We start from the raw sequence: 26,891 nt of genomic DNA on the forward strand, positions 1-26,891 counted from the left end.
CTCACAAATTCCAGGACTGCTCCATTTGCTTTATTTGCAAAACCTCAGTGGCAGGAAGTCAGGACAACTCTGTGAACCCCAAGGTGATCAGTCAGGTGATGGCAACACTTTCCCTGTAAGTCCCCCAAAACAGATCAGAAAGTTTACATTTAAGTTGTACAAAAGAGGAAATATTTAACTAAAGTTACAATAACTCCTACCCCACCCCCACAAACCTATTTGTTAGTTTAGATATGAGGTTTAAAGAGTCCTCTGCAGCCTACCTCAAAGATTAGTCATTTAAAAGTTGCCCATTGTCTCCATTTTGCCATATGTGAAGATTGTTCCTACGTGTACCTTGAATGCTTTTCTTGTTTAATGACATTTCTCTCTTATATTTCTTCGTAGAGTACAAATTTTTCAACGATGTCCTTTCATCTGCATTTTCAGATGAGAAATAATAATTTACTCTACCTAAAAGCTTTATAAGGCTTAAATTTTCCTAACTATACTTAATACAGACATTATTGTTTATTATGTATTAAGAGTTTCTACGAGAAAGTGTAATTGTGTATCTGACGTTGGTACTTTGGGCATAATAATCAATTAACAAACAACTTTTGAGCACCTTTGATTATAGTGACCAACCATATCTTCAGAACTCTAGTCAGGTGAGCCCATCAAGGGCTAGGGCTGTGTATTTATTTTTATATTACCAGCTCCTAATATACACATATTAGGACTCTATAGATGCTCGTTGAATGAAGAGCATTTTGACAACAGGAAAGGAGACAGCGTTTAAATATCAAATATCTTTGAAAATTCTCACTTGGATAGATAATATCTGTACTTCAATTTCAGGGTTGCCAGATTTGTGTAATATATATGTTATATAATATCTGGGGTATACTTTTATATTAAAAATATTTGTTGATTATCTGAAATTCAAATTTAACTGAGTATTCTGTATTTTATCTGACAACCCTATCAATTTATCAATTTATCCTAGCAATATGCATTGAGTCCCTGACACGTGTCAGGAGCTGTGCTAAGACAGTGGAGAGACAAAAGTGAAAGAAATAGACCCAGTGCAGCCCTCCTGGAGCTGACAGTTTAGTATGGAAGACAGACTTAACAAATCATCACACAATAAATTTTGATGGTGAGGCTGGCCTGGCTCAGTTGGTTAGAGTGCGGTACTGACACTAAGATCCCGGATTGGATCCCTGTACTGGCCAGCTGCCAAAAAAAAAAAAAAAAAAGAAAAGAAAGAAATAGTGAAAGGGCTATTAAAGAGAAGTTTGACCTAATATAACAGAGAACCTCAAGTCAGGGATCAGAGAAGTCTTGCTTCTCTAGAAGAAGAGAAATTTAAATTGAAATTGGAATAATGCGGCTTTGGTGAGGTGAAAGGGGTGGGATGGGAGAAGGCCTCCTAGCAATTAGAAAGGCCTGTTGAAGGACCTTTAGAGAGTGCAGGAATTTTCCACAAATGAAAGAAGGCCAGTGTGGCTGGGGATTGGCAAGGGGAGAATAGGTAGCAAGGATTTGCAGACCTAATAAAAGATTTGCCTACTAGGACCAGGTATAGTGCTAGGTATTGGGGATTCAGAAACAATGGGCAATTTGTGCCCCAAGAAACTCCCTGTGTAGTGACTATAAGGAATGAGGATAAGAGGAATAGACAAAAAGTAAAATTTGTTTTTTTTTTGGTCGTTTTTTCGTGACCGGCACTCAGCCAGTGAGTGTACTGGTCTAGTCCTATATAGGATCCGAACCCGCAGCGGGAGCGTCGCTGCGCTGCCAGCGCAGCACTCTACCAAGTGCGCCACGGGCTCGGCCCAACAAGAAGTAAAATTTGAATTCAACTTTTAAAATAAAATTGGTGGCTAGTCTGCATGGGGATCCGAACCCTTGACCTGGTTGAATTCTATTTTCAAGGGCCATGTTATAGATAGATATCTTTGTGGCAGTTAACATGTCACAGATATTTCCAAAGATTTCTTTTATTAAATTTACATTGCTGTGCTGTTCACCTGAACAGCAGTATCTTCTGTGACGGCATTGGAGGATGTTTGAATAGTATTTTTGAAATGTGGGAAAAATGAGCCTAGAAGATCACTAGAAATCCACTGCTTACTCTTGCAGCAAACTAGGTAAAAATCCAACTTCTCGATGGTAATTAGCTATTTTCAAATATGTGTATGGACAAAGAACATTAAAAAAATAGCTTTAACTATATTAAGAACTTTTACCCAATGCTAGCGAGGACTTACTGACACAAGAGCTATGACTGCACATTCTTGTTGATTGGCAGTGTAGAGAACTAGCTAAGCTGCTTGTTTTCATTAGAATTGAAAAAAGGGGACACAATCAATTATAAATATAATTAATAACATCAGATGCTTTGACTGCTGCAAACAAGTTCACCATAATCCAAAATTTCTCAGGTCTTCAAAAATATTGCAATTGCTCAACACATATTTTTGAAATTAAAAAAAATAGAAAATAAGAATTAAATGTACTGGGCTGGTTTCGAAGTCATGTCACAAAGTGCCAGTATCTTTTTTACGACATAATTATTGCATCTAGTTTTTCAGGGAAAACTTATCTTTGATAAAATATTCCGGATGCCAATATTCTTTGAAAAGCTAGCCTTTCAGTGAAGAGAGTTGGGGATACTAATTTAGCTGCCAATATAAAAATGCCAGTTTCCGCAGAAGAGCCGAAAGCCAGCCGCTCATAAGTTCAAGACCGAGCGGCGTAAGGCCTCAGCCACCCTGGAGCGAAGGAAAAACTTGGTTGGAAGAAATCTCGCGGGAAGTTCGCATTAACCAATTTTCGCGAGATTTTGTGCCCCGCCCGCTCCTTCTCTCTCTCGGGATCACGGTTAATCTCGCGATCTTTGGGAAGTTCCGTTGGGGAAGATGGCGGCGGCCGCGAGCACCCTTCTCTTCTTGCCGCCGGGGACTTCAGACTGAGCTTTCCCGGGAACAGTGGGGACTGCCGGTGCCCTGCGTCCCGGGAGCCCGAGCCTACTTGGTTTCCCCGTTAGCGGTGGGGAAACGCTTATCCTATTGTGGCGGAACCAGGCCCTCCCCGCCGTCAGGATGAAGGCTCAGGGGGAAACCGAGGGTGAGTGACTGAGGAGGGGGCGGGACACAACTGGGGAAAGCCAATCTGTGACAGGAGATGGGGCCGATGTCCCGTGGGGGCCACTTTCCGGAGGGCACAGAGTCCAGGAGGCGGAATGTGTGTTGTAGATTCTGCCCATGCCTTCATTGGTGATGATGGAGCTCAGACTTTGGGGTAATGGGGCTCCCAACTTCTGCGAAGCTTTCATGTTCAACTAGGAACGATCAGTTGGGCCTCAGGGCACTTTAAGCCTAAAGTGATGGGGGACCAGGCGAGTGAGTCTAAAACCTGCTTACACCTCGTTCCGGAAGAGACGTCTGAATAATAACAAAAACAATAGTACACAGCTGTGTGTAAATGTACTGGAGGACGTTCTGGCGTGAGTGAAATACTTAGGTTCTTATGATACTAAAAGCCTACACAGTTCCCTAGAATGTCACAGTGTTCAGATCCTGCGCTACTGTGTATTTTAAGACTACACTGAATTTCATCCTTTCAACGGACGAACTAAGAACTGCTGAAAAACACCTTTTCTGTGGAACTTTACTCAGATTCTCTAAAACTCCACACTTCAGTTTAAATGCTTCGTTCTCATTTTGGGCATAGTTTATTAACACAGGTCACTGTATTATTGTTTACTTACCTTCTCCAGTTTACTCTGAGCTTTGTGGATCAGGGACCCTGCCTTACTCATCCTTGTAAAGTCTCTGGCATATAATAGTTGCTCAAAAATGTTTGATTTGAGCATCGAAGTAAAGACAGTTATCAGCAGGCTTCTCAAGGAAAAAGAAGGGGAGTGGTGTTTTGGTTTTTTTTTTTTTTTTCTTGCGGCCGGCCTGTACAAATTACTTGATCTAGGGGAGTGTTTTGAAGGGGAGGAAGAAGAAAAGTATACTTCTTGATTGCAAGGAAATGATGTGTAAAAGGGAAATTCCATGAGGCAGGAATTTTTGTTTAGTTTGGTCACTTCTGTATACCCAGGACTTAGGGGTTTTTTTTTTTGGCAGCTGGCCGGTATGGCGATCCGAACCTTTGTGTTACAACACCGCACTCTAACCAACTATGCTAACCAGCCTCCCCAGGACTTAATAATACTTGAATAAACGGTTTGAAAGTGGGAATTGGCAGAAATGTGTCCAGAACTATAAACTGGCTGAAAGAGCCCCAAACCAGATTTTCAGAAGATAAGGGCATTGAAGGAAGGAGTTTGAATGTTGATTTAAAGATTTTCTCCTAACTGCCCTACCTCTGATTTTCTGACCTATTGATCTTTCAATGCCAACATCAACTGTCACTTTTTCTGTAATCTCCCCGCAACTGATTATGAACTTTTCCTCCTTTAAATTTCAATAGTAATGTCTGTTTTTTTTGTTTGTTTGTTTGTTTTTAAAGATGACCAGTAAGGGGATCTTAACCCTTGACTTAGTGTTGTCAGCACCACACTCTCCCATGAGAGCTTACCGGCCATCCCTATATAGGGATCCAAACCCGAACCCGTGGCCTTGGTGTTATCAGCAACACTCTCTCCCAAAAGAGCCACAGGCCGGCCCAAATGTCTCTGTTTTTAAGAGCATTTCTTTTTTTGTGTGGTGGCTGACCGGTATGGGGAACTGAACCCTTGACCTTGGTGTTACAAGACTGTGCTCTAACCAGCTGAGCTAACTGGCCAGCCCTTTTAAGAGTATTTCTCACTTTGCTTTGTGCGATGGTTATTTCCACATTAACTTATCCACACCTCTTCATGATGTCATGTCAGGCATATTATGTATTTTTTCATCTCTATTGGTGTGTAGCACAGGTCCTTGCTCATATTAGACAGTTCAAGAATTAGAGGGTTGGAGGGTTTAGGAGGTTCATTCACATGCTTAGTTCAGGGCCAGCCAGTCTTTTCCACCTTTCTCTTACTTTGCTAAAAACTCATCCTTTGGTTATTGATCTCTTCCCTGCCCATATAATTTTAGCTTCAATTTAAATAGGAAAATTCTTAATGGTAAATACAGCTTGTTTTCTTGATCATACTTATAAATCAGTCTATTAAAATAATGACAAAAATTTAAGGAAGTCAGTATTTTCATATTGAAAACAAACTAGCTATAGGAAGGCCATGTTCAAATGTATACTATACATAAATAATGCAAAGGATTTCATGCATATAATGAAATGACTGTCACTAAATTGTAGGCTTGATAATGAAACATGATTAGAGATGGTTCTTTCTTTGGCTTCCATTAAAAGTTTGAATAGGGCTGGCCTATTAGCTCAGTTGGTTAGAGCGCCATCTCATAACATCAAGGTCACGGATTCAGATGCTCATACTGGAGAGCTGCCAAAAAAAAAAAGTTTGAAGAGAAAGCAGTCCTTTTATGGTGTTCCGTACATCAGACCCGTAATTTATGTGTTTTCTTATAATTAAAAATATCTTTGTGTGTTTTGAAGTAAATGATATTGAAAAATATCTTAACAGTTCTTACTGAGATGAAATGTGGGGATTTCTTTTCCGAGAAAAACTGTGGAAGGTCTTGATAGAAGAGTTTCTAATGATGTTTTCTGATTTATATCATAGAGTCGGAAAAGCTGAGTAAGATGAGTTCTCTCTTGGAACGGCTTCACGCAAAATTTAACCAAAATAGACCTTGGAGTGAAACCATTAAGCTTGTGCGTCAAGTCATGGTGAGGACTGTAGTGAAGTGGATAAATTGTTGTGTTTAGATAATTATTTAATTTGATAATAATTATTAATTAAAAAGCTAAACTCTCTTTGTGGAGTTGTTGAAATTAGTTATAATAGTGTGTCTTCAGTTTTATTTATTATAAAACACCTGAATACATAGTGGCTACCAACTTAAGGAGTCTACCCAAAATAGACTAAAAATACGGGTCATTTGATAGCAAATTCTGTTCTTCTGCTAGTGAAGGAGGTGTATTTAAAAAATTGTGTTAGTTTCTTCTTCTTTTTTTTTTTTTTTTGGTGGCTGGACTGTACAGGCATCAAATCCTGGACCTTGGTGTTATCAGCATCATGCTCTAACCAGCTGAACCAACTGGCCAGCCCCCTGGAATTGTGTTAGTTGTGAGTTATAGTACTCTGGGGTACTTCAAGCAAGGGTGCTAAGAAATACTCCTATGGGGGACACATTTGATAGACTGGTGTAAGAGACGTTCTTCACTTTCTGTCAAGATCCTTGATTCTTTTTTTTTTTTTTTTTTAAAGATGACCGGTAAGGGGATCTTAACCCTTGACTTGGTGTTGTCAGCACCACGCTCTCTGAAGTGAGCCAACCAGCCATTGCCATGTAGGGATCTGAACCTATGGCATTGGTGTTATCAGCACCACACTCTCCCAAGTGAGCCATGGGCTGGCCTTAAGTTCCTTGATTCTAATGTGATACTACTTTGATTTTATCTATACTACTAGTAGAGTTTGGGATTCATTCTTAATACAGGTGACTCAGTTTTCACCATTCACTGTCAACCTCTTTCTCTACACTACTACTTTTCCTTCCCAAGACATTCATCAGTGTAGAAATCCCATAGTCAGTTAAGTGGAAGATGGTGGGGGTGGAGGTGGTGCAGAAAGCCGGTGGTGGCCAGTCTGAGAGCTGGATGTTAAAAGTTCATTCAGTGCTCACTTTGGCAGCACATATACTAAAATTGGAATGATACAGAGAAGATTAGCCCCTGCACAAGGATGACACACACATTCGTGAAGCATTCCATTTTTTTTTGGTTTGTTTGAAATCTAAATAAAACTATTTTATTAAGAAAAAAAAAGTTTATTCATATGATTCCAGTAGTAGTCAAGAAAACTTTACTTCTATTTTTTGACTTGGGTAGAAGTTATAGGGTGTATTCACTTTGTGATCTCTTCACTTATGATTTGTATACTTTTCTGTATATATGATGTACTTCAATGAAAATACCCCCTCCTCCACACCAACATTTACTTTGGTCTAGAGTAAGTTCAGTTTAGTAGACTTTGCAATGTTTAAAATGATCATATCAATATAGCACTAGCAGAAGAACGGAATTTGCTGTCAAAAGACCTGTATTTTAGGCTTTGCTCCAGTATGTACTACCTATATGACTTTGGACAAATTATTTAATATCTCTGAGTCTCAAGTTCCTCATCTGGAAAATGGAGGCACATAATACCAATTTGCTTTTTCACATAGCTTTTAAGGATCGAATGAGATAATGGATATCAAAATGTCATGTTGCTAAAGAATTTCTGTAACTGTAAATTCTACAAATGCATGTGTATTTTCCGGCTCAGGTTTGTGTACAAAGAAGTATTTTTAAAAAATGTCTTAAATAGATTAAAAGCAATTTTTCCAGTCTGGAAATTCAGAAGTCATCATTTTTATACTCCAAGGCAATCATATTCTAGTTTGAAATAGGTTCCATAAGTGATATTGTCATTAGAGAGACATCATAAAATAGAGGCCTTCCACGTGGCTACTAAGGGGTCTCTTAGGGTACCAGTATCTTGGTTTGGTCACCTGGTTTCCCTTGTCTACTTCTCAGTTGTGCAGATTAAGAAATCTAATTTTATTGGTACATCAAGACTTTATTTATTTATTAATTTTTTTTTTTTTAACATGACCGGTAAGGGGGTCTTAACCCTTGACTTGGTGTCGTCAGCACCATGCTCTCCCAAGTGAGCCAACCGGCTATCCCTATATAGGGATCTGAACCCGTGGCCTTGGTGTTATCAGCACCACCTCTCCCAAGTGAGCCAGCCATAGGCCAGCCCTGGTACATCAAGACTTTAAAGAGTTTTCAACAACTGACATACTAATCGAATCTCAGTAGATTAGCATGTAAATCAGAATGCCATTTTATTAATTTACAACAGAGGGCTTATCTTTTCAGTTTCCAGAATACTGTTATTCATTGTCCAGAGCACACCTTCTCCGTTCAGGGTACTAGGGAAGCCAGGTTATTAATAAATCAGTTTGTTTTGTGAGAGTGGAATTAGAGTAGAGGGATGGATTTATTTAGTACAGGAAAAGCTGAAAAACTACCTTTGTACCATAAAACTGTGCACATTTCTGGAGACTTAAACTTTTTCCCCAGATAAGGTTAGGAAAACTGTTAAATTTTTTTGCTCTTTGGGAGTCCCTTTTCTGGACTACCTGTTCTCTTTCTTAGAGTCAATCTAGTTTCACTAAGGTTTGGTTAATTTCTCAGATTATATGCAAATCACCTTATTAGTTGTAGGAATCACCTTGTTAGTTGTTAGGATGTAATCACTTTTACAGGAGACAGATCTCATCTATTACATTTTTATTCTTCCTAATTTTTCCCTGAAGGTTACCTTATTTTAGATCTGGGAATACCTTTTTCTACCTTCATGTATATGGATATGGATGTATCCATGTATATGAACTTTTCTTTCTTTGGGTGGGTAGACAGAGTAACATTTAAGAGTCTGTATACTATATGGAATCTATATACTGTCTTGAATTATTACTACTAAGATAATGTGTGTGTTTAACTGAAACACTGTTGACTTGGTTGATTTTTACCTCAAATGTTTTCCCACTTGATACAGGAGAAGAGGGTTGTGATAAGTTCTGGAGGGCATCAACATTTGGTCAGCTGTTTGGAGACATTGCAGAAGGCTCTCAAAGGTTTGTAAATACCTTTGGAATATGCTGATTTCATAAAACCCCCAGTTTAAGAAGGACAGTTTTATACTTTACACTAGAAGTATAAATTGATGTATATGTCAACTTTCTTTGCTAGATGTTGCTTCATTTATGGAAACGAAGTGGCTTGTTTCCTGAACTTTTGAAACATTTTTTCAGGAACGAAGCCATTTCGATTTTGAAACATTTAGTTTCAATCCTATTTTGGAGGCTGATTTAGAGTTAAAAGATAATTGATGAAGGGTAACTATAAGATAGCAGGAAGAAGTTCCTTTTTTTCTTCACATATTCTATTTTAATTCTTTTAATTAATTCTCAATAAGAAGATTGACATTTAAACTCTATGTAAAAAGATTTGTACAGTGATTATGGACAAAATTTTTAGGAAAGGAAACATAAAACTTAAGTCATGAGCTACTATAAATGAAAGTAAAGACAGATATTACTGTGATCCACCACAAATGAACCTGATTCAGCTGAGTATTGTTTTTTTCTTTTTTAATTGTGGTAAAATGTGCATAATGTAAAATTTACCCTTTTAACCACTTTTAAGTTCAGTGGCATTAATTACATTCATGCTGTTGTGTACTCACCACCACCATCCATCTCTAGAACTTTTCTCATCTTCCCAAACTGAAACTCTGTACCCATTAAATAATGTCCATTCCCTCCTTCCTCCAGCCCCTGGCAACTGCCATTCTACTTTCTGTCTTTGTGAATTTGACTACTCTATATACCTTATATGAGTGGAAGCATAATAATTGTCTTTTTGTGACTGGCTTATTTCACTTAGCATAATGTCTTCAAAGTTCATCCATGTTGACACATGTATCAGAATTTATTTCCTTTTATTGGTTAAATAATCCACTGTATGTATGAGGGGTCTTCAAAAAGTTCGGGCCAGCCCGTGGCTCACTCGGGAGAGTGTGGTGCTGATAACACTAAGGCCATGGGTTCAGATCCCATATAGGGATGGCCGTTTGGCTCACTGGCTGAGCGTGGTGCTGACCACACCAAGTAAAGGGTTAAGATCCCCTTACCGGTCATCTTTAAAAAAAAAAAAAAAAAAAAACTTGAAACTTTTTGGGGGAGGGGGGTGGCCGGCTGGTACAGAGACTGAACGCTTCAAAAAGTTTCCACGAACTTTTTATTTTTTTGTCTTTTTCGTGACCAGCACTCAGCCAGTGAGTGCACCGGCCAGTCCTATATAGGATCCAAACCCGCGGCGGGAGCATCGCTGCGCTCCCAGTGCCGCACTCTCCCGAGTGCGCCACGGGCTTGGCCCTCCAAGAACTTTTTGAAGTACCCTCGTTTATACTGCATTTTGTTTATGTGTTCATCTGTTGATGGACACTTGGGTTCTTTCCACCTTTTAACTTGTGAATAATGCTGCTATGAACGTCGAGTATTTGTTGTTATGTTCGTTTTGATGTTAATCTTCCTAATTCCAGCATTAGCAGATAATTGTGTCTTCTTTAATTTAATCACAACTTGTCCCAAATAAGGAGTAATGAAAAAGGTAGAGGAGAAATGTCCAATAATTTTTTAAATAGATCTTTTTTTGACCCTTGTTGCTGTATAGGCTACAGCTAAGCTTTACCAGTTAACTTGTGCACATTACAAGCATTTGAACTATTGAATGTGTTTATGGCTTTGGAAGGATGGCTATACTCCTTAAGATTTTTCTGTCTGACTAATACCATTTCAGTTATGTGGAACATTCTTTGTGATTTCCATTTTTTACCCTTTCATAGTAACATCTTTACCAGCAATGACTGATCGCTTGGAGTCCATAGCAAGACAGAATGGGTAAGTGGTTTATCTGTAGGCAAGATGTTTAACTTAGTGTTAACTTTGGGTGGCTTTATTTATGTGTCTTCTATTAATTTTTGTTTTGATTTGTTCCCGCTAGACTGGGCTCTCATCTCAGTGCCAGTGGCACTGAATGTTACATCACGTCAGATATGTTCTATGTGGAAGTGCAGTTAGATCCTGCAGGACAGCTTTGTGATGTAAAAGTGGCTCACCATGGGGAGAATCCTGTGGTATGTGTTGTTGATATTTCACCGGAATCTGTGGGGTTTACTTAGAGACATTAATTTAAAAATGAATTGTCGGGGTTTAAATAGCTTGGGCTTAGGTTTTTTCATTGAGCCACTGTAGAGATGATGTGATGGGCTACAACATGAGTAGCTATAAAGTGGAATTTAGAATAACATGGGTCCATCTCTGACATCATCCAAGGACTTTGGCAAGTGTAAATACCAGAGAAACCCTTTTCTTTTCATATCAACAGACATGAGCCGCAATTGAACAACAGAAATAAATAATTTATAGTTCCTATTCTCAAAGAGATCATAATCAAGAAGGATAGATAATCTGAAAAATCTTATAATAGAGATGAATGTAAAAGGTGTATATAACCAGACAATTTGATATGGATTCCAGAATGGCATTAAAGAGAGTGCCTAATGTTTTAAACAAGCTGCTAAATAAAAGCTGAGTCTTTTAGAAATTATTTGATATATTTTGATTTTTAATTTCCCATCCTAACCACCATGGTTCACCAAGTAGAAAGAAGATGCTTTTTGATATCTGAATATAAGGACCTTCTGTAGTGTTAATGTTTTTGTTATAAAGCATGTGATATTAAAAAAAGAGAAAAACTTTTGATGTCTTCAAATGTATTAAAGTAGTTTAGTGTTTTAACATATTTTTTTTGATTTTAGAGCTGTCCAGAGCTTGTACAGCAGTTAAGGTGAGCAAGTAACATTTATATTCCTTGATATTGACAAACAATGCTGTTCATTATAGCTAGGTTTTGAGACTGGTCAGAAGTTATTTTCCTCAAGAAGAAATTTATTTTCTTGGGCCAAGATTTTTCAGTCTGTACTTTTTCACTTTCAGAATTGACTTAGCACGATTTTTTACCCTGCTCAATCTGTTCTGGAGTTTCTCAACTTCAGTACTATTGACAATACGGATTGGAAAATTCTTTGATGTAGGGGGCTGCCTGGTGCATTGTAGGATGTTTAACAGCATCCCTGACTTCTCTCCACTGGTTTTGAGTAGTATCCCATCAGTTGTGACAATCAAAAATATCTATAGACATTGTCAAATGTCCCCTGGGGACAAAATGACCCCTGGTTGAGAACTACTGATCTTTCCTTCAGAATTCTGTGTGGAACAAAAATAAGTAGAACCTAATAATTGAATCAGAGAAGGCTTGAGAAAATTGAGTCTATAACATGAAAAGAACTTCTTCACTTTGATTTTGAGAAAATTTGTTTTACATTTAAGGTATATGTGTGATAAATTCCCATCACGGTAAAAGTGCTTTTCTTGAAGACAGATTCTTTTAGCAGTTGGTGGCTTTTTCCACTAATTTGCCTTTTTCTTTTGAATTGAGTGGAAAGTTTCATGCTTAAATTTAAACCTAGAATTAAAACTTTCTGGGAATTTAAGAAAGTACATTAATTTTGTTTTAAACATAGTGAAGTTCTCAGGTACCACATAGGGTTGTCTTAGAAAGAGTGTTGTTGACTCTTTCTAACATTGAGGAAATAAAATTTTTTTTAATTACTTTTCTTTTTTTTATTTAAGACATTTAAAAATTTTTTTCTGAGGAGATAAATTTTATATTCAGCCTCCTCAATCATCAGTATAAAGGTGCTTATAGTCAAATGAACCAAATTTGAACCAGCCTTAAAATATTGTGATGCAAAATAAAAAATAACCTTTTTATGATATCACTGAATTAGTAAGTCTAGCAATGGTGTATTACCAGAATACTCCTGAAAGAGCGAATATTTCTGGGTCTCCCCTGCCGTGGGAGACTATACTAACTTATGATGTTCTAAAGTTAATTTGAAAGCTTATTTGAAAGTGGAAGCCTCAGAAAGGATGTTAATCTTTACCTAATACTTTATTTATTTATTTTTTTTGTGGCTGGCCGGTAATGGAATCTGAATCTGTGACCTTGGTGTTATAAGGCTGCGCTCTGACCAACTGAGCTAACCGACCAGCTCTATTTATTATTTTTTTTGGTGGCTGGCCTGTATGGGTATCCAAATCCTTGACTTTGGTGTTAAGACACCATGCTGTAACCAACTGAGCTAATCTGCCAGTCCCCAACTTGATATATTTAGTCACTTAGCATAGATGGTAATATTAAGGTAGGGAATATATATTCTTGCTACCCTTGTTTCTTTTTATTGTCTTCATAGCACTCTGGGCAGTAAGTGCTCAGTAAATGTTAAAGTAATGAAGTGTCTGATGTTGTCATGGCAGTTTAGCTTTCCAGGTGCCTTTTTTTTTTTTTTTTAAAGTTAAAAGATACACAGAGTTAGAATTGTTGAGATGTGGTGTGTACTTGGAAATAATCCCTTTACTTATTTGACTAAGAATCTAAGCCTGAATATTAAGGCCTAGAAAGCCACAGGTCATGGTAGTTGTTTCCTTTTCCTGGGTCATAGGAATATTTTGGAATATGTGGTTTGGCTCCAGAATACCCACCTTCTTTTCTGTACTTCTCCCATCTCTCCTAGTGTTTGTTTTTCCTCTCTCCTCTGCCCTTATGTTGCCGTATACCTGAAAGTATTCTATCTTCCCAATTTATTTACTTCTCATTACTTCTACAATCAAAAGTCTTATTTTCTATCCACATCCACCCTGTTACTTTTTTTTTTTTTTTTTGGCGTCTGGCTGACACAGGGATCCAAACCCTTGACCTTGGTGTTGTAATACCTCACTCTAACCAACTGAGCTAACTGGTCAGCCCTCAGTTATAAAGTAAGAAGAAAGGAAAGTGATTAATTTAAATCAGGTTTCATTATTTAGGAGCTAATTAGTTATGAATTATCAAGTCTTTTGACTATTTTCCTTTTGACTTTTATGCTGCTTATCTGCACCTTCTCCAGAAAAACGGGGCAGAGAGAGAAAGGAAAATATTTTCTTTTGATTGACTCCTACTTTTGATTAACTCTAGAAAACTTTGGGGGAAAAAGATTAAAGCAGATTGTTAAAATCAGTTTTATATAGCCATGATTTTTGGCACTTTATTGTAAGATTGAGTAGTAATTGTATGTTGTATTCTCTTTTCTTTCCCTTCTTCCCTGAAATCCCTGTAGGGAAAAAAATTTTGATGAATTTTCTAAGCACCTTAAGGGTCTTGTTAATCTGTATAACCTTCCAGGAGACAAGTGAGTATTTTTATTCATTTATTTTTTGCTTTTGTTTGGAAAAATCATTATAAATTTATAAGCTGTTTTGTGCTTAGAAATTTGCGAACTCTTCTGCCATATGCCATTCTTGATTTCTACTCATACTGCAACCTATAACTCAGCTTCCAACTTTGTTTTTTTTAAAGGTATTTTAAATAGGCAGTGTCTGCATTAATGTATTATAATGCTAGAAGATAGACTATAATCCTTGAGATGTCTTCACCATATTGATTTTCAGGCTGAAAGGAATTAGTTATTGTGGAACTGGCATGTCATTTTTCTTTTTTTTAAAAGATGACCGGTAAGGGGATCTTAACCCTTGGCTTGGTGTTGTCAGCACCATGCCTAGCCAGTGAGCGAACCGGCCATCCGTACATGGGATCTGAACCCGTGGCCTTGGTGTTATCAGCACCGCACTCTCCCGAGTGAGCCTCGGGCCGGCCCTATCATTTTTATTTTTAACCATCCTGGGATTCTGTTAACCTTCTTGGCTCCTTTAAACAGTTAAAAATAAGCTTTGATAGGGCCGAGCCCATGGCGCACTTGGTAGAGTGCTGCGCTGGGAGCGCGGCGACGCTCCCGCCGCGGGTTCGGATCCTATATAGGACTGACCAGTGCACTCACTGGCTGAGTGCCGGTCACGAAAAAACGACAAAAAAAAAAAAAAAAAAGCTTTGATAGTGATAAAAATCACTTTAACATTAAAGTTTTTTTTTTTTTTTATATTTTAGTTGCCTTCAATATAGATTTGCCCTCTAGGCTTTCTATATCAATGTTTGTGTTTATTTATGTATATTTTTCAACTATTTTACTCATGTTCTCCTCTACTTTCCAGCAAACTGAAGACAAAAATGTATTTGGCTCTCCAATCCTTAGAACAGGATCTATCTAAAATGGCAATTATGTACTGGTAAGACTGACTAAAGTGTCAATTCTATATGAGCCTCTGGTTTTTTCACCCAGGGGGTTGTTAGGGTCCTCTTTCATACTTCTATATTATAGATATATTCTATTATATTATAAATCTATATTAAACATAGATGTATAAAATGTATCTGTATTATACCTGTATTATACATCTTGACCATCTCCCTTCTCTTTGTAAATGATGATTACATTCCATCTTCTGAGTATCAGTATCACTTAAGTTGTTGATTGGTATTTCGTAGGTTTTATCTGAAGACTTGTCAAACCTTGACTCCTATCTAATAGTCTAGTTGTAATTTTTGTTCATGATATTACGTACTGGTGTGTACTTGGAAATATTCTCTTTACTTTGAAAGTGAAATAAGCTTGCTATATGCCCAATTACAGGACAGAGTCATTAGGATAGTATTATAATACTTTGAAGGGTTGAACTCAATATCACACTGTCTACTAAGACCTTGAGGGCTTAAATACGTGTACATGCAAACATAGATCATTTGTCTTGCAGGAAAGCAACTAATGCTGGTCCCTTGGATAAGATTCTTCATGGAAGTGTTGGCTATCTCACTCCAAGGAGTGGGGGTATGTGATCCTATTTTGCTTATTTAGAAAAATGTGTAATTTGTGTATTTTGTAATGATTTCTAAGATGTTAACACCTGCCCTCCCCCAGTCTTTTTTTTAATTGTGTGAAGCAAATTGTTGCTCCCAGATCAATAGTTAATCTTTTTTTTTTTTAGTGGCTGGCTGGTGTAGGGATCTGAACCCTTGGCCTTGGTATTGTGTCAGTACCTTGTTCTACCAACTGAGATAACCAGCCAGCCCAATACTTAATCTGTCATATCTCATAAATTGCTCTGGAGCATGACTTTTCATATTTATGAAACTATTTTCTTGTCTTTCAGTTTATAGAAATGTGAATGTTTTTCTTTATTTGTAACTTACCTGGTAAAGATGCAATAATAAGTTTTATTTTTCATAGGTCATTTAATGAACATTAAGTACTATGCCTCTCCTTCTGACCTGCTGGATGATAAGACTACATCTCCCATCATTTTGCATGAGAATAATGGTAAGACTTAACTGTAAAGCAACTGAAAGTTTTATTCAGTGTTTTAAAAATAGGGGCTGGCTGGTTAGCTCAGTTGGTTAGAGCATGGTACTGATAACACCGGAGTCCAGGGTTTGATCCCTGTACCAGCCAGCCACCGAGAAAAATAAATAAATAGAAATATTTAAAAAATTTGAATGCCCAGCCAGCCTGTAGATTCTGGTTTGCTACTCTTAAATGAGTTTGCTATCCTTACCATTTGCACCTGATAAATAGAACACTCACACACATATATAAATTCATACACATGTACATATATACATATATGTACATACACATACTAGGGTACTTCAAAAAGTTCATGAAAAGATTTGTATTATCTTTTAATTCTATTTTTCTATGAACTTTCTTTTTTTTTTTTTTTTTTTTGTAATTTTTTGTGACCGGCACTCAGCCAGTGAGTGCACCGGTCATTCCTATATAGGATCCGAACCCGCGGTGGGAGCGTCGCTGCGCTCCCAGCGCAGCACTCTACCGAGTGTGCCACGGGCCCAGCCCTCTATGAACTTTCTGAAGTACCCTCATGCATATATACATACATATATAGGAGCTTAATAACAGGAGTAATAGGAGCTTAATAAGTTCTTTTGAAGAAAAAGTAAATGAGTGAATGACCTGAAATAATCAGCTTTACTCATTACTTTAAAGGTAAAGAAATTAGTCATCTTACTAAATAACTACAGTAATGGATGTAATTTTCTGTTTGCATTTAATATATCAAAAGATAATGAGAAATAGCCTAAAATCACATTTGGTCCTCTTGTAACATCAATTATTAACTCTATCCCATAATTATAATCCTGCTTAAATGCATTCTGAAGTTGGAGAAAATAAGTAAGTATTGATAATGAGCCCTTCAAAAATTTTTTCTTAGAAAAAATTGTTTCTTAGAAACATTGTTTCTTGTGTTTTATTTACTGACAAAAAGAAATATTGTTTGGTTAGAAAGGTAACTTCCACCATTTCTAAGTTATAAAGGAATTATAGTATCTGATAAATTCTGGCTGATAAATAATGAAAAAGATATCCTTTTTTAAAAATATGATCCCCATAATTTGTGTAATTTTGAAGAACACCCTTTTTCTTTCCTATTCCTAGTTCCTCGATCTTTGGGCATGAATGCATCAGTGACAATTGAAGGGACATCTGCTATGTATAAACTCCCAATTGCACCATTAATTATGGGGTCACATCCAGCTGACAACAAATGGTAAGTTAAACATAATTTTAGAGTAGCAAAGTCCATTTTTTCAACTTCAAGCCTAGTGTGATGAAACAGGTAATTCACTTGGCTCTTCCCCTGCTTCTGTTTCTAGAGGTTGGCTTTTTGTTTTATACATTAATCTCTCTTTTGTTCAGTATCTACTTGAATGTTCCTCTTTGAAGTCTGCTCATAAAACACATTCTCTGGGGCCATCCCATGGCTCACTTGGGAGAGTATGGTACTGATAACACCAAGGCCACGGGTTCGGATCCCTATATAGGGATGGCTGGTTGGCTCACTTGAGAGAGCATGGTGCTGAAACCACCAAGTCAAGGTTAAGATCCCCTTACCGGTCATCTTTTTAAAAAAACAAAAACCACATTCTCTCCTCTGAGAGAGAAAGAACTGTTAAAAAAAATAAATAAGAGAACTATGCTAATTCCTTTGGTTTAATGATTCCTCCATTTTATCTTATGTTGTTTTGGTGTTATGTTAGAATAATAATTGGAGAATATGCCTCAGGATAAATGTTTGATTAAATACTTCAGCCATGGGCCGGCCTGTGGCTCACTCGGGAGAGTGTGGTGCTGATAACACCAAGGCCACGGGTTCGGATCCCATATAGTGATGGCCGGTTAGCTCACTGGGTGAGTGTGGTGGAGACAACACCAAGTCAAGGGTTAAGATCCCCTTACCGGTCATCTTTTAAAAAAATTTAAAAAATAAATAAATACTTCAGCCATTAACGAATAGCATGTTTTGGAATTGGGGGAAGGAAGTTCAAAGAGTGAGCTTTTGACAGACTTTGTAAGTACATGCCTGTGATACATACATGTCTAAGAATAGGTGTTTGTACTTTTCATATCAAGTCAAAATCCAACCCTTCTCCCCTCTTTTTTTTGAAGGAACCCTTCTTTCTCCTCAATCACCAGTGCCAACAGTGTTGATCTTCCTGCCTGTTTCTTTTTGAAATTTCCCCAGCCAATCCCAGTATCTAGAGCATTTGTTCAGAAACTGCAGAACTGCACAGGTGAGTTTTGAGCATCAGGAACTAATACTCACTTGTTAAAGATGTGAAAAAGAAACTTCAAATTCAGATTGTCTTAGACCTATTTCAGTCTTGTAGGCCTCAAAATAGTACTGATGGGTAGAGATGTCATGGTGCTTTGTACTAGTAAATGCTTAGGAAGTACTTTTTGAATAAATGGGTGAATGAATATAGAAATTGTGAAGGGAAACCAAGCTGTCAACGTTTTGATTTTTCCTTATTTTTCCAGGAATTCCATTGTTTGAAGCTCAACCAACTTATGTACCCCTCTATGAACTGATCACTCAATTTGAGCTGTCAAAGGACCCTGATCCCATACCTTTGAGTCACAACATGCGATTTTATGCTGTAAGTAAGACCCTATGGAGCTAGAAGTTGTAGGTTATGTTTAGACTCAAGATCAGAATTTTCCTTTGTAGCATTATGGAGGTCAGATAACTTTCTTTTGGACTGTTGGATCATGTCCTATTTCCTCATTTAGGCAGGCAATTACAGAAATCTCTGAAACATACTGAAGAAAAAGGGCATGAGCTTCCAAGTCAGGAAACAACAATGTACATTTCTTTGTTGAAATTTGAGATAAAAGTATCTTAATGGTATTCTGAACTTTTACAAGCTTATAAGAATTCTTATTGTTTAATTTTTTCAAGTGCTATGAGCTTATTATAATCTGGAAAAGTTCTTCAAGTACAAACAGAGAAGAAAATACTGGAATGAATAAATTATGTAAGGTTCTAGAATCTTATCTGAGCTTTAATTTATTCGAATGTTTCACAATAGTTTAGACTAGAGTAGTTCCCAAATTCTGGCTGCGTTATAGTTATATAGGGTGTTTTGTTAAAAATACAGATTTTGCACTTATGGTTTAGGAAACACAGATTCCTGAGGTAATTTTTATGTTAGCTAGGTAGCCATTAGCATACAGCATTTATTAAAAAGGGATCTTTTTAGCCAAATGTGTAATGGGTTGACTTAACATCAGCTGATCAAAGAATTGACTGCAGAGTTGTATTACTCCCCAAGACTTTGCTGTGCTTTTTTAAGGAGTAGGTTTTTTTCAGAATATTTTGTGGTGGTTGTACAGTGGCTAAGTAAATAAGCACTCATTTACTTTGTTTTGCCCAGGCTCTTCCAGGTCAGCAGCACTGCTATTTCCTCAACAAGGATGCGCCTCTTCCAGATGGCCGAAGTCTACAGGGAACCCTTATTAGCAAAATCACCTTTCAGCACCCTGGCCGAGTACCTCTTATCCTAAATCTGATCAGACACCAAGTGGCCTATAATACCCTAATTGGAAGCTGTGTCAAAAGAACTATTTTGAAAGAAGGTACTGCTTTTCCTTTTGATACTCTTATTGGAAGGTGGAAACTGATTACTCCAGTGGTTCTTTAATTTGGTGGCTCATCACAATCACCTGTGGAGCTTTAAAAACTACAGATGCCTAGTTTCCACACCCAGATAAACTGAAATTAGAACCTCAGTGGGAGGAGGTGGGAATCTAGTTTAATGTCCACAAACGATTTTGATAGAACCAATTGGTAGATTGGCATTTGGAAACCACTGTTTTTTGCAATGGACTTAACTCTTTTTCTGAACATAGTAATGTAATTGGATATTTTAGGGCCTGTACCTTGCAGGAGATGTATGAATATAAGGTAGATCTTGGAATGCTGTTGTGAAAGAAGCTTTTTTTTTTTTTTTTGTGGCTGGCTGGTAGAGGGATCTGAAACCTTGACCTTGGTGTTATAGCACTGTGCTATAACCAACTGAGATAATTGGCCAGTCTGGATTTCTTTTTTTTTTTTTTCTGTTGTTTTAATTTATTATAAGCATATTATTATTACAAATTGTGATTTTTCTTTATGCCCTTTACCCAACTTATCCCTCCCCAACTCACCCTTCCACCTTCCCCCTATCTCAAGTATCCTTAGGTTTGTTTTTCCCTTCTGAAAGTTCAACATATTGTCTTGGTCTTTTCTTTCTTTCTTAGCACCCACTTATATGTGAGAACATGAGGTATTTCTCTTTACTTGTATGGCTTATTTCATTTAACATACTTTTCTCCTGACTCATCCATGTTGCTGGAAATGGCAGAATTTCATTCTTTTTTATGGCTGAGTAGTATTCCATTGTGTATATATATATATTGATTTCTTCGTATCTAAATTTTAGGTTGTTAGGACAATGCCTCCAAGCCTTAGTCCTGCCTGAGTATATTTTCTCTTCCCATTCTTTGAAGAACTTAATCATATAGCTATGAAAAGGTGACTTGTGTCCCAGTGCTGATGTTTTTCAAACACCATTGGCTATGAGAAGCCTTGATGTAAACACTGGTTGCTGTAGCTAACCACAGTTAAATTTTTACCTTTGTCATTAAAAGCGCTCCAGGGATAGATATGTATCAGTGCAAATGGTAGGCAAGAAGAAACAGGGAAGGTAAATCAGGAAATCTTTTGTGGGAATAAGAATTGCTTGAGAAATGAGAAATTTTTGAGACTTGGGGCAATGACATAGAACATATGCAAGCAAACTTGTGGCTGTTCTGTGTGTTTGAATCCTAAGAGAATTCTTCAGATAGCTTTAGGGAATCTAAAAATGAGTTTTCATAGTATAGTTATGGAACTAATCCTACAGAGATGCACTCTTTTTCCCAAGAAACCGTGAGTATGATCCTTGTGTCTGGATTGCCAGCACGTTTAGCTTAAGAACCTATGATGATGGTTAGATATGTGTATTTGGCATAAATACATCATTTTAGATAGTAGCCTCTATATCTCTGCTTACCAAACTATGGGATGCACAGTTATCAGTTCCAAACACAGATAGAAAGCAGGGTTTATGGCAGTGGTTCTGGATGTCTACTTACCAAATAGAATGAGAAAACTCCTCTTGGCCACTTTTATTTTCAGAATTCACTTTCAAGGCAGTGTGTTTATATCTGCCAAAGTCTTTTACATGTTAGGGATTAAATATCTTCATCTTAGAAAACTGAAAGTTTAGGGCTGGCCAGTTTGCTCAGTTGGTTGGAGCACAGCCCTATAACACCAAGGTCAAAAGTTCAGATCCTTGTAGTGGCCAGCCACCAAAAAAAAAAAAAAAAAAAAAAAGGAAAAAGAAAATTGGAAGTTTAGTTACTTTTTGTTCTAGAGAAATTTCAACATAAACTGGCAGATTACTTGGAACCTGATTCCTTCTATCATCTGTGGATGACATAATAGGTTTTGTGTTTGAAAAAAGTGTGGAATTTAGTTTCTGATGAGGGACAGAAAGAATATCACCGTGTATATTTAAGGATTATTATTTATCTAAAGTTTTATATTTGCTTGATTGTTTTATGATCTTTTACTTTGCTTTTTAGATTCTCCTGGGCTCCTCCAATTTGAAGTGTGTCCCCTCTCAGAGTCCCGTTTCAGCGTATCTTTTCAGCACCCTGTGAATGACTCCCTGGTGTGTGGTGAGTTGTGTGGGTGGCTGACACCTCTCTCAGGGATTCAGTTTGTTCCCTGTATCTTTTTTGGATGGAAAGTCAGAAGCTGACTCTATTCCAATACCTCCTATATATTTTTGTCTTTCAGTGGTAATGGATGTGCAGGACTCAACACACGTGAGCTGTAAGCTCTACAAGGGGCTGTCAGATGCACTCATCTGCACAGATGACTTCATTGCCAAAGTTGTTCAAAGGTAGCACTGGCCCTTTTCCATCAAGGTCTCCTTAAGAGATGTATAAAGAATGTTTTCTTTAGTATTAGAGTGAATTGGGAATAAAGGAGAAAAGCATTTAGTCATTGCTTTGAATACACCCTTCTCTGCTTTTGGATTCAAAAGTGATCTGAGTTTTGTTTTTTTAAATATCGCTGTAAGAGTAATAGGAAGTAACTTCAGGCCTGGCATTAGGGTACTTTAAGGTAGGAGAGAGCTGAAATAAGATGCAGATTTTTTTTTTCACCTATCTTCTGTGCCACTTTTTAACAGATGTAATATGTTAAATGGCAATGTGTGGGAAGACACTTAAGCCAGTCAGCTTCTCAGAAACATTAATATATAATTTCGAGATTTTTCTAAAGTAGTGGCTGGCAGCCTATTTTTGCAAATAAATTTTATTGGAATACTGCCATTCATTTACATGTCTATGGCAGCTTTTAAGCTAAGATGCAGAGTAGTTGGGCAGAAATCATATGACCTACAAACTAAAATATTACTATGTGGCCCTATAAGAAAAAGTTTGCTGCCATATGTTCTATAGCAAAATGTTTTCAAACATATGCTTATAAATATAAATTCATCTGGAAGATAAAAAAGTGCTTTGTTTTAAAACAAATAAGATTTCATACCAGCAGTAGCTCTTTTTTTTTAAAAAGATGACCAGTAAGGGGATCTTAACGCTTGACTTGGTGTTGTCAGCACCATGCTCTCCCAAGTGAGCTAACTGGCCATCCCTATATAGGGATCTAAACCCGTGGCCTTGGTGTTATCAGCACCACACTCTCCTAGGTGAGCCATGGGCCGGCCCTCAGCAGTAGCTCTTTTCACAACAATGTAGCTTTGGGCTTTGGGATGATATAAGCCATTAAGGTATTTTTTTTTTTTTTTGCTGCTGGCCTGTACAGGGATCTGAACCTATGCCCATGACCTTGGTGTTATAAGGCTGTGCTTAACCAATGGAGCTAACCAGCCAGCACTAATCCATTAAAGTTTAAAACTTGGGTCGAGAGATTTTTCTAATGGTTCATTAGTTAAAAGAAATTATATATACCATTAATTACTATGTGAAGCCCCAGAGGAAATGTATTTTCTTTCTAAGTTCCATTGTTACCAGTTTTCTTTTAGTTCAATATGAAATCTAATTATTTTGACTCCTGTTTGTGGTTTGTTTTTGGTTGTGGTTCATAAGAGGTTGATTGTCTACTGGGTCAGATTCTTTTTAGAATGAATTTACTGAAAGCTCTGGCATTTGATAGAACTACTCTTGCCTTATAGGTTACTTGCCTTACCTGAAAACTGCTTACTGCAAACCTCTGATGGCTTATCTAAATTTCAGGCAAAATCAGAGTTTGTTTTCCCAAATGAAAAATTGCTTTCATTCAGCAGCAAGTACAATATTAACTTTGTTTTTTCCATTTTACCTTGTAGATGTATGTCCATCCCTGTGACCATGAGGGCTATTCGGAGGAAAGCTGAAACCATTCAGGCCGACACTCCAGCACTGTCCCTCATTGCAGAGACAGTTGAAGATATGGTGAAAAAGAACCTGCCCCCGGCTAGCAGCCCAGGGTATGGCATGACCACAGGCAACAACCCAATGAGTGGTACCACTACACCAACCAACACCTTTCCGGGGGGTCCCATTACCACCTTGTTTAATATGAGCATGAGCATCAAAGATCGGCATGAGTCGGTGGGCCATGGGGAGGACTTCAGCAAGGTGTCTCAGAACCCAATTCTTACCAGTTTGTTGCAAATCACAGGGAACGGGGGGTCTACCATTGGCTCGAGTCCGACCCCTCCTCATCACACGCCGCCACCTGTCTCTTCGATGGCCGGCAACACCAAGAATCACCCGATGCTCATGAACCTTCTTAAAGATAATCCTGCCCAGGATTTCTCAACCCTTTATGGAAGCAGCCCTTTAGAAAGGCAGAACTCCTCTTCTGGCTCACCCCGGATGGAAATGTGCTCGGGGAGCAACAAAACCAAGAAGAAGAAGTCATCAAGATTACCACCTGACAAACCCAAGCATCAGACTGAAGATGACTTTCAGAGGGAGCTATTTTCAATGGATGTTGACTCACAGAACCCTATCTTTGATGTCAATATGACAACTGACACGCTGGATACGCCACACATAACTCCAGCTCCAAGCCAGTGTAGCACTCCCCCAACAACTTACCCACAACCAGTACCTCACCCCCAACCCAGTATTCAAAGGATGGTCCGACTATCCAGTTCAGACAGCATTGGCCCAGATGTAACTGATATCCTTTCAGATATTGCAGAAGAAGCCTCTAAGCTTCCCAGCACTAGTGATGATTGCCCACCCATTGGCACCCCTGTTCGAGATTCTGCAAGTTCTGGGCATTCTCAGAGTGCTCTCTTTGACTCTGATGTCTTTCAGACTAATAATAATGAAAATCCATACACTGATCCAGCTGACCTTATTGCAGATGCTACTGGAAGCCCCAGTAGTGACTCTCCTACCAATCATTTTTTTCCTGATGGGGTAGATTTCAATCCTGATTTATTGAACAGCCAGAGCCAAAGTGGTTTTGGAGAAGAATATTTTGATGAAAGCAGCCAAAGTGGAGATAATGATGATTTCAAAGGATTTGCATCTCAGGCACTAAATACTTTGGGGGTGCCAATGCTTGGAGGTGATAATGGGGAGACAAAGTTTAAAGGCAACAACCAAGCTGACACAGTTGATTTCAGTATTATATCAGTAACTGGTAAGGCTTTGGGTCCTGCAGATCTTATGGAGCATCACAGTGGTAGTCAGAGTCCTTTACTGACCACTGGGGACTTAGGGAAAGAAAAGAATCAAAAGAGGGTAAAGGAAGGCAATGGCAGCGCTAATAGTAGTCTGTCAGGCACAGGATTAGACAGCAAACCAGGGAAGCGCAGTCGGACCCCTTCTAATGATGGGAAAAGCAAAGAGAAGCCTCCAAAGCGGAAGAAGACAGACACTGAGGGAAAGTCTCCATCTCACAGTTCTTCTAACCGTCCTTTTACCCCACCTACCAGTACAGGTGGATCCAAATCTCCAGGCAGTTCAGGAAGATCTCAGACTCCTCCAGGTGTTGCCACACCACCCATTCCCAAAATCACTATTCAGATTCCTAAGGGAACAGTGATGGTGGGCAAGCCCTCCTCTCACAGTCAGTATACCAGTAGTGGTTCTGTGTCTTCCTCAGGTGGCAAAAGCCATCATAGCCATTCTTCCTCTTCCTCGTCTTCTGCTTCCACCTCAGGCAAGACGAAAAGCAGTAAATCAGAAGGCTCATCAAGTTCCAAGATAAGTAGCAGTATATATTCTAGCCAAGGGTCTTCTGGATCTAGCCAGTCTAAAAATTCATCTCAGTCTGGGGGGAAGCCGGGCTCCTCTCCCATTACCAAGCATGGACTAAGTAGCAGCTCTAGCAGCACCAAGATGAAACCTCAAGGGAAGCCATCATCACTTATGAATCCTTCTTTAAGTAAACCAAACATATCTCCTTCTCATTCAAGGCCACCTGGAGGCACTGAAAAGCTTGCCTCTCCAATGAAGCCTATTCCTGGGACTCCCCCATCCTCTAAAGCCAAGTCCCCTATCAGTTCAGGTTCTGGTGTTTCTCATATGTCTGGAACTAGTTCAGGCTCTGGCATGAAGTCATCTTCAGGGTTAGGATCTTCAGGCTCCTTGTCCCAGAAAACTCCCCCATCATCTAATTCTTGTACAGCATCTTCCTCCTCCTTTTCCTCAAGTGGCTCTTCCATGTCATCCTCTCAGAACCAACATGGGAGTTCCAAAGGGAAATCTCCCAGCAGAAATAAGAAGCCATCCTTGACAGCTGTCATAGATAAACTGAAGCATGGAGTTGTCACCAGCGGCCCTGGGGGTGAAGACCCAATGGATGGCCAGATGGGGGTTAGCACAAACTCTTCTAGCCATCCCATGTCCTCCAAACATAACATGTCAGGAGGAGAGTTCCAGGGTAAGCGTGAGAAAAGTGATAAAGATAAATCAAAGGTTTCCACCTCGGGGGGCTCAGTAGATTCTTCTAAGAAGACTTCAGAGTCGAAAAATGTGGGCAGCACGGGTGTGGCAAAAATTATCATCAGCAAGCATGATGGAGGCTCCCCCAGCATAAAAGCCAAAGTGACTTTGCAGAAACCTGGGGAAAGTAGTGGAGAAGGGCTCAGGCCTCAGATGGCCTCTTCCAAAAGCTATGGCTCTCCACTCATCAGTGGTTCCACTCCAAAGCATGAGCGTGGCTCTCCCAGCCATAGTAAGTCACCAGCATATACCCCCCAGAATCTGGACAGTGAAAGCGAGTCAGGCTCTTCCATAGCAGAGAAATCTTATCAGAACAGCCCCAGCTCAGATGATGGCATTCGACCACTTCCAGAATACAGCACAGAGAAGCACAAGAAGCACAAAAAGGAAAAGAAGAAAGTGAAAGACAAAGATAGGGACCGGGACAAAGACCGAGATAAAAAAAAATCTCATAGTATCAAGCCAGAGAGTTGGTCTAAATCACCCATCTCTTCAGACCAGTCCTTGTCTATGACGAGTAACACAATCTTATCTGCAGACAGGCCCTCAAGGCTCAGCCCAGAGTTTATGATTGGGGAGGAAGATGATGATCTTATGGATGTGGCCCTGATCGGCAATTAGGAACCTCATTTTCTAAAACATGGCCAGAGAAAAAAATTAATGATAAGTTTATAGGCAAACCACCACAAGGGATGATTCAGATAGGTCTGGTTTGTGTTTAAGAATCCTAAATGGCATGGCTCTGACAGTGAGCTGGTTGAATTTAGAAAGGCATTTCCAGACCCTACTAAAGAGACCACAGAGTTTGATTCTGGTTACCAAGATTTCCTTGTTCCTTTGCCAGTAAGAAAGTTATACTTGTTTA

At 38.6% G+C, this 26,891-nt stretch overlaps 1 protein-coding gene and 1 non-coding gene across 2 annotated transcripts; both read left to right on the plus strand.

Annotated features, from left to right (window-relative positions):
• Positions 1 to 2,906: 2,906 nt before the first annotated feature.
• Positions 2,907 to 26,891, plus strand: MED1 (mediator complex subunit 1). The gene is made up of 17 exons (XM_063108919.1): positions 2,907 to 3,114; positions 5,678 to 5,784; positions 8,669 to 8,747; positions 10,520 to 10,574; positions 10,678 to 10,810; positions 11,495 to 11,523; positions 13,895 to 13,966; positions 14,823 to 14,897; positions 15,423 to 15,496; positions 15,896 to 15,985; positions 17,123 to 17,234; positions 18,134 to 18,258; positions 18,506 to 18,624; positions 19,402 to 19,603; positions 21,635 to 21,730; positions 21,852 to 21,957; positions 23,407 to 26,891. The coding sequence occupies exons 1-17, from the start codon at positions 3,090 to 3,092 to the stop codon at positions 26,645 to 26,647; spliced, it is 4,740 nt and encodes a 1,579-aa protein (XP_062964989.1). The 5' UTR covers positions 2,907 to 3,089; the 3' UTR covers positions 26,648 to 26,891.
• LOC134389776 (U6 spliceosomal RNA) lies at positions 6,736 to 6,837 on the plus strand. Its single transcript, XR_010024752.1, has one exon. It is a non-coding gene; the product is annotated as a U6 spliceosomal RNA (small nuclear RNA).

The sequence above is a fragment of the Cynocephalus volans genome, chromosome 10 (genome assembly GCF_027409185.1).
Source record: "Cynocephalus volans isolate mCynVol1 chromosome 10, mCynVol1.pri, whole genome shotgun sequence".
Lineage (NCBI taxonomy): Eukaryota > Metazoa > Chordata > Mammalia > Dermoptera > Cynocephalidae > Cynocephalus > Cynocephalus volans.

What these genes read in the sequence shown, in the direction of transcription:
- MED1 (XM_063108919.1), top strand. Translation starts at nt 3,090, where the DNA reads ATGAAGGCTCAGGGGGAAACCGAGG. An exon ending in GAGCTTGTACAGCAGTTAAG is followed by an intron (nt 11,524 to 13,894) that starts GTGAGCAAGTAA and finishes AAATCCCTGTAG; the next exon opens with GGAAAAAAATTTTGATGAAT. An exon ending in AAGAACTATTTTGAAAGAAG is followed by an intron (nt 19,604 to 21,634) that starts GTACTGCTTTTC and finishes TTTGCTTTTTAG; the next exon opens with ATTCTCCTGGGCTCCTCCAA.